At 56.6% G+C, this 7,814-nt stretch overlaps 2 protein-coding genes across 2 annotated transcripts; one reads left to right on the top strand and one right to left on the bottom strand.

The window, feature by feature from the left end:
- Nucleotides 1-2,794: 2,794 nt before the first annotated feature.
- On the bottom strand, nt 2,795-6,373 carry LOC117008495. Its single transcript, XM_033082405.1, has 7 exons — nt 6,254-6,373; nt 5,222-5,302; nt 4,435-4,660; nt 4,164-4,306; nt 3,720-3,821; nt 3,378-3,548; nt 2,795-2,863 (listed from the first exon to the last, which is right to left on the bottom strand). Exons 2-7 carry the CDS (start codon nt 5,300-5,302, stop codon nt 2,828-2,830), a joined length of 759 nt encoding a protein of 252 aa, XP_032938296.1. The 5' UTR covers nt 6,254-6,373; the 3' UTR covers nt 2,795-2,827.
- A 130-nt stretch (nt 6,374-6,503) lies between these two features.
- LOC117008427 (C2 calcium-dependent domain-containing protein 4C-like) lies at nt 6,504-7,547 on the top strand. The gene has a single exon (XM_033082274.1). It carries the CDS (start codon nt 6,511-6,513, stop codon nt 7,303-7,305), a length of 795 nt encoding a protein of 264 aa, XP_032938165.1. The 5' UTR covers nt 6,504-6,510; the 3' UTR covers nt 7,306-7,547.
- The last annotated feature ends 267 nt before the right edge of the window (nt 7,548-7,814 follow it).

The following is a 7,814-nucleotide window of genomic DNA, read 5'->3' as shown; positions in this document are numbered from 1 at the left end:
CTTTCAAGCCAAGACACAAGGCCTGGAGATTTCCAGTAGGTGCAGAAGTGGAAGGAGGGAATCTGCTCCTTAGCAGGGACTGAGGGGAAGGGTGAGGGGGATCAGACAACATCTGGGTCTGGATGACTCCAGGGCTGTGCCCAGGGACAGCAGAGGCTCAGCTGGACACATCCCACAGCCTTTTCCTAGAAATGAAAATGCCAAGGAGGGCTCAATGAACCCCCATCCAACCAGATTTCAATAGCCTGCTCCATCAGGCTGCTCCTGGCACCCTCCAACACCAAACCAAGGGGGCTGCAGCCACCCTGTGTCCCTGCACTCCGTCTCCTCACACTGCAGGGAAAAACAGGCAAAAAAAAACCCAGGCCAGGAAGGAAGAGCAGGAACAGGAGGGAGGGAAGGGATGCTCAGATGGACTTCATGGATTGGGCAGGACAGACTCTCCATCCCTGCCCTGCTTTACCAGACTTGGAGAGGGACCAAAAGCCCCCAAAGCATCACACAGATGCCATCCCATGGCTGCAGCCCCACTGAATGGCCCCAACCTGCATTTCTGGGATGTACCAATCTCATCCTTCCACAAAAGAACATAACTCATGTGCACACAATATTTTTTTGAGCAGCTCAGTGGTAACATCCCTGAGGCCACCAACAGCCAGTGCCACCCCCAGGCACCCCCCAGGTGATTGGGGCACCTCTCCAGGCTGAGCCTTCACCCACTACTGAAGGGCCATCATCCCACTCCTCCTCACAAACAGGCACCACACACCTGCTGAGGCTGGACTCAAGGATGACCTTGGGAACAAACAGCTCTGCAGCTGCTTCTCCAAGCCCTTTACTTCCTCCATGCTCAGCTGAGGAGGTCTCTTCTTCCTAAATCAGGGCTTAGGGTCTGGAGAGCTTTGGGTAAGCCCAGAATTAAGTGGCAGATGAGCTCAGAGGCAGATTTAGGGCTGTTTTCTTCCTCACCACATTTAACATCATCACTCTGCAGCCTGAGCCTCAGGCAAAGGACCAAGCCTGCCCTTCATCCCCACATCCAGGGTCCTAAAGCTCAGGAGCAAGAGGGAAAGCCAGCCCAGATTCCAGAGAGAGCCCTTGCCCAGCTTTGTGAAGGATGTATTATTAATTTCTGCAGCAGAGAAGGGGAGAGCTCTTGAACACAAACAAGGAGCACCTGAATTAATGCTGAGCCCAGAATAATATCCAGGAGCTGCAGGATCAGCTCCTTTATCAACCCTTAACAAAAAAAAATTCTTGCTGTTATTCAGCAGTAATGAAAGCAGAGCTATTGTGGCTGCAGATAACACCAGGTACGAGGCACTGCAGCTTTATGAATGCCTGAGTTTCATGACTCAGGACTGTTAATGGTGCACAAATAACCAACCTGAGAGAAAAATAGCCCTGCCTGGTCCAAGCCATGCCCCACTGGAGCAGAGGCACAAGGAGCCAGAGCTCTGGCCAGAGCTGTAAAGCAAATTTTAGAGGGCCAGGGAGGGCTGCAGCTCCAGGAGAGGTGTCCTGACCCAGCCACAGGTTTAAAGCTCCAGAGCTTCCACCTTTAAGTGGTTCACTGGTCAGAAAAGGCCTTGGAAACATCAGTGTAACCCAGCAGGAAAAGCCACAGCAGGGCTGCTTTGACAGGCAGGACAACCTTTAATAAACCCAACATTAAGATCCCTGATGCCAGCAAGGTCTGGGAACCAGAACACCTCCATCCCCCTCACCTGCCTTCCAACTCCCTCTCCCTCCTTCAGCCCACAGCAATTGGGACACAAGCACAACCTTGGGGCAGCTCAGCTCCTCTGGCCCCTGAGGGTTTATGAGTTATCTTTCAGAAGCTTTAGCTGTGACATGGGGCAAGCACAGACACAAGCACAGGCATTTCAGGCTGGCCTGACCCACCCTGGTTAAATCAAACTGTGGGGCTCAGCCCCATATCCCTGCTGGAGAGTGCCAGGGCTCATTTTAGCACTTTGAGCATTGTCAGTCCCAGAGGATTCCCACTCAAAGCCAGCTCCAGACAGTGGTGCCAGACACAGCCTCCAGGCATGCCCTGAGCAAGGGATCCAACACCCCTCGAGCTGTTCCTGTTCCCTCACCCACATTTAGAGGAGTTGCTGCCCTTTCCAGCCTCAGATTTTGGGACTTGATCCAGGCAACAGCTCCAGCCCAGATCTCTCCAGAGCTCTGGGTCAGTCAGGCATTTCCTGATCCCAGCCTGCTCTTCCAGACCCCAAATCTGTTTCCTCAGAGGATCCTTCCCAGGATCCATGTTGAAGGACAAGGTTCTGTTGACAACTCCCAGGTAAAGCAGACAAAATACAAAGTGAAAACCTTAAAGTGTTCACTGAAAAACCAAGGAGTTTAATACTGAGGCCTTGTTTATTCCAAGGGGTTATTCCAGGGGTTTTGGGGATGCCAGAAGGGAAGGGGATTTTCTAGGGGCACCAGGAAGCTCAGGGCTATCCAGGGAGCAGCCTGGATGTCCAAGCTCAGGGACTGCCCCTTGGAAAGCCCCAGTGCTGCCCAGCCTCATTCTGCACCTTCAGTTCTCCCCCAGCCATCACATTCCAGCATTCCCTGAGCCATCCCTCTCCCAGGCACCCTGAGGAGCTCCTCCCCAGGAGGGATTAGAGGGAAAGATGCCCCTGGCAGCCCCACACCCTGTAATGCCAACTCCACGTACTGACAGCCTAGAGAGCCCAGTTCATGTGAAAAAATAGGGTAACTTTATTATAAACTTCAGAAATAGGAAACAAACACAGCATTTAACTGGACATTTAATCTTCCTCAGGGACATGGCTGTACCAGGCAATCGGGCACTTTACAGCCCCAGACGTGTCCACATGTCCTTGTTTGCCTGGAAAACAGGAGATTTTCCCCATAGCACTGCCTGTCCTCACTGACATTGGGGACAAACCAATTCCCCACCTCCCTCCTGACCCTCCACTTTTCTGCAAGCCACACAGGGCAGCAGCTTCCTGAGAATTAGGAGAGTATCCAGCAGTGCTTTGGGACCAGAGCAATGAGAGACCCCATGGAAGCTGCTTGTGGTAAAGAGTTTCCTGCAAATTCTCCCTATTTTCTACTGCAAAATATCTGGGCCAGGGAGTCACAAAGAGCCTGTAGCAACCTGCTGGCAGCAGCCCCGGGTCAGGGGTGCCACAAGCTGGCACACACTGGTGACTGGGCACACCCAACACCACCCCACCAACACCTGGGGACTGAGGCTGTGTCCCTGCACAGGGGCTGGAGCCCCTCCAACCCTTTCCCTTGGCAGCAGAGCTCTGGGACAAAGGCTCAGAGCCTGGGGACGTGCAGGGGACTTGTGACACCTCCCCTGCTCCAGACTCAGAGGGTGGCATTGTGCTTACCCCATGCTGGCAGGGGCTGGCAACACAGGTTGTGTCAGGGCTGCTGATATCCTCGCTGCTCCCATCACCTCGTGGCTTCTGGGAATCACCACTGGACACATCTGGAGCCTCCTCCCCACTGCTGGTCACAGCTGGATCCTCTGCTGCCAGCTCTGGGGGCAGCACAGAGCCCTGGGGGTTGTGTGGCACAGGGACACATTCAGAGCAGCACAAAACCCATAAGGGATTCATAGAATTCAGATTAGAGTAACCCAGAGTCCCTCCTCCTGCAGCCAGGGGCTGAGGTAAATCCTTCCAGGCCAGGATGGATGCTGTCCCCAGGAATGGAGCAGGAACACTCACCTGGACAGCTGAGGGCTCCAGCACAGTGACCTCACCCTGCTCCTCCAGGTCAGTGTCATTTTGGGACTGGTACTCCTCACTGTCCGTCTCCACCTCTGAGGGCTGGAGGGGAAGAGGCAAAGGGAGGTTCTGAGGAAGGGACAGTGTGGGGAAGGACACACCAGCCCTGTCCCCAACAGCACTGGGAGCCACAGCCAAGGGTGATGGAGACACTGCCTTGCAGGGCCAAGGGAAACCTCCACCAAAGGGAAACCCCAGGGATGAGTGGGGCACCCCCAGCTCTCAGAGGGTGCTGGGGTGATGGTCAAGTGCTCCTTGGATATTCTCAGAAGGGATAAGAAAGGAAACCTCTGCAGGCTCCTCCACAGGGACACTCCCAGAGCACCCCAGACCCACAATGAGGCCAAACCATCTGGGAATTGCTCAGTAGCCACAACATCTCACCTCATATGTGAGGTCATCAGAGTCATCCTCTGGCCAATCCCTCTCCAGCACCACAAACCAGGACTCCTGCTCCTCCAGAGCCACATCATCCCGCTTCCTCTTGCTGGCTTTGCTGGCTGGGTTGATGGGAGCCTCCCGGATCTCTGCAGGGATTCACAATCACCACACCCAGAACAAACACAGCAGCTTTCCCAGCTCCCTGCAGGAATTCCATGCTGTGTTCTTCACAGCTGCAAAGCCTCCAGGTGCTCCAAGAGGCCCCAGCTCTTACCCTTGGACACATTGCTCTGGTCCCAGTCCCTGGGGAGGTAGCCCAGGAGGTTCTGGATCCTGGTGGGAGTGATGGAGAGCAGAAGGCGCAGGAGCTTCCCCCGGCGCTTCCTGGCGAGGAGCCCAGGCCGGGTGGGGGACTGGGATGGGGGGCAGAGTCTGCTCCTGATGGTGCTGACAGGGAGCACCAATCCAATCCAGACAGATGCTTTCTGAAGGAGCTTCAGCTGCAAAGAGAAGTCCATCAGCACACAGGGGAACTTCCAGGAGTTCAAAATCTTCAGGGAATGCCTTAAACTCTGCTCTGTCCCAGTGTGCAGCTGAGACTGGGACCAACTTCAGCCAAAACCTGCTGGGTTGTTCATTCCCAAAACCCTCCCATTTCTACTGGCCCAGAGAAGGAGAGAAATGGGAATGTTGCAGTCACCAACAGCTGAAGGGGAGCAAGGCAAGGCCAAGGAGAAAGTTGAGATAGGCAGGAAAGCAGAGGACAAGCACATGCAGAGGAGAAATCGTGGAATTGTTTGGGTTGGAAGGGACCTTAAGAACCACGTATTCCACACATTATCATGGGCACAGACACCTCCCACTATCCCAGGCTGCTCCAAGCCCCTTTTGGCCTGGCTTTGGACACTTCCAGAGCCTGTCCACCCTCATGGGGAGAAATTTCTTCCTAGTATCTAATGATGTGAAAAGACTGAAAGACTATAGACTTTCTGGCAGGAAAACTCAGCAACTGCCAGGGTTGAGGCTTTAGCCACCCCCTCCCCGGGCTCAGCATCACTCACCGGGTACTTTACCAAGCTGAGCTGAAGGATCTGGTCCAGGAACCTCCTGGAAAAGGAATCACTGCTGGTGAGCAGTCTCATCTGGAGAGAGAGAAAGAGGAAAGGTCAGAGCCTCCAGGCCAGCTCTAGGAGTGTCCCCAGCAGAAGCCACCTCTTGGGCAGTGCCCAGACCTGATTCAGGTATTGCTCCATAGAGCCCAGACTGGACACAAACCTGGCTTAGACCCCTCTGCGACCCTCAGGGTACTTATAGGACCTGCCTCATCTGCTCCTCGTTACCCTGATGAGCTGCTGGCTCTGCTGATTGGGGAAGCCCAGGGCTCTCAGGTAGGGGCTACCAGCACTGTTATCAGCACTGTTATCAGCACTGTTATCAGCACTGTTATCAGCACTCAGTTAGGAGGTCATTTTCTCTCAGTTTGAAGTCTCCTCCTCCTGGAACTTGCCAAGGCTCTGATTTGAGATTTCTCCCCTTGTTCTGTGCGGATGCAAAGAGCTGAAGGTGATGAGATACCAGAACCTGCCCTGCTGAGCCCCCCAGGAATGGGAGAAACTCGATCCTAGGTGAGGGGAGCCCCCTCTCATCCTCCCTGCTCCGTGCCAGCATACAGATGGAGCTGCTTTTCCTGTCTGCATCATTTTCCCAGCCTGAGCCACCCTAAAGCCACCGTTATCCCCCGGAGAGCGGAGGAGCTTCCTTAGCTGGGGTAGAGTGCCAGCAAACCACAAGGGGAAAGGCAAAACTGGGGACCAGCTTCATCCTCCTCATCCTCCCACCTGCAGGAGGCACAAAGCCTCTTCCCGCTGGCCTGGGGACTGCCTGGGGCTGTTCCCCCTCCTTCGCAGCCAGCGGGATGGGAGCACAGGGATGTTGGGAAAGGAGCCCCGGCAGGCTGGGAGCAGGGACTCGGGGTGCGGTGCTCGGAGCTGCCGCTCGCTCTGAGGAATCGCGTGGGCCGGAGCCTTTCCCGACGGGAGCTTTGCTAGACAGAGCTCAAGTGTTTGTCTGCCGCTCTCGGCTGCCCTTTCCACCTGATGCCCACGGCTGGTGACTCATCCGCTCCTCCGGCTCTTCCCCTCTGCGCTGCCTCGTGGGTGCCGGAGCTGCTGGCCCTGCGTGACAGCGGCAGCGCCGCGTCCTCGCTTGTCCCCTCCATCCGCCTGCCCCGTGCCCCGGCGGGCGCTGGACCCCGGCAGGGACCTGGCGCTGTCGTCACCGCGCGTCACCAGCCGGGGGTGGCCGCAGAGCATAAATGCCCAGCGCTGGCCAGCGAGCCCTCGGGGCCACCATGTCCCTCTGCCGGGCCACGCTCCAGGGCAGCAGCTCCAGCGACATCTTCTTCCACGTGGTGACCCCCGACAGAATCCCGCAGTTTATTATCCCGTCCCTGGACGTCCACAAGAAGCAGAGATGCTCAGGCAAGGGGGCGGGACAGCTGGAGGGGACGGGGCAGCTGGAGGGGACGGCTTGGAGTGGCAGCTGGGACACGGCGGTGCAGGATGAGCAGGGCTCTAACTCATCCTCTTTTAACTCATCCTGCTCCAACCCAGACCCCACTGCCTGGGCAGCTCTGTCCCTGCCGCACCTCCCCAAGGTCACCACCCCGTACGGCTTTGTCACCCTGGGGCGCAGCCCGCAGGTCACCAGTGAGGAGGCGTTTTTTCACTCGGGCTCAGGCCACCCTCGGGGTCCCGGGACACGTCCCAAGTGGCAGGAGGAGCCGGGATGCTGCGGACATCCCGGGATTCCTGCTGCTGAGGGAGACTCCGGCATGGGAGGAAGCCAGAGGGACCACAAGCAGCCAAGTGCCCGTGCCAGCGGTCACAAGGGCGATGGAAGCAGCCCGAGCCCAGCGGGGCTTCCCCTGCCCAGATGTGCCAGAGACATCCGAATAACAGAGGCTCTGGAAAGCCGAGAGGCCGAGAAGAGGGACAGGAGGCCTCTGGGCATGGACTGTCCGAGGAGCAGCTCCAGCCTGGAGCTCCCCACGGCGACAGCCAGGAAGAATTTGTTCCAGAGGATCCTCAGGAGGCACCTTGTCCACCCGCGGCAGCTCAAGCCTGGGCATTTCACTCTCCACTGATCCTGCAAAGCAGCTCCGAGGAACTGAGGCTCCCTAAAGACCTGGAGAAAAGACATTTCTGTCAATGCCTCAGAACGCTGAGCAGCCAGGCTCAGCTGAGAGTCTGGGTGTCACCTTCCTTGGGGTGACATTGCTGGTGGCACCGGCAGGGCACAGCGGGGAGGGACACAGCAGTGGGGGGAGCAAAGGGGCTCTGCGGGTTTGTGATTTTTCAGAGCCTGAATAAAAGTGCAAACATTCCATCTGAGCTGTTGTCCTTTCCTTTTTCTTTCTTGTGCCAGCACTCGGGTGTCACCCGGGGTGTTTTGGTGACCCCAGCACCCGGTCCTGTTGTATCCTGAGCTGAGAGCAGGCTCTTGATGGGCTGACACTGGAATGCAGAGCAGGGGACACTGAGCCCCAGGAGCTGCAGCAGGCCAGGAGGGAAGAGCTTCCACTTTGTGGCCATAACCTGGGGTGTTGGAACGTGTCAGGGTTCCTGTCGCAGCCTTGCTGGAGTGATCTCAGCT

This window comes from Catharus ustulatus, chromosome 29, assembly GCF_009819885.2.
Source record: "Catharus ustulatus isolate bCatUst1 chromosome 29, bCatUst1.pri.v2, whole genome shotgun sequence".
NCBI classification, from domain to species: domain Eukaryota; kingdom Metazoa; phylum Chordata; class Aves; order Passeriformes; family Turdidae; genus Catharus; species Catharus ustulatus.
This window is presented reverse-complemented; position numbering and strand designations above follow the sequence as displayed.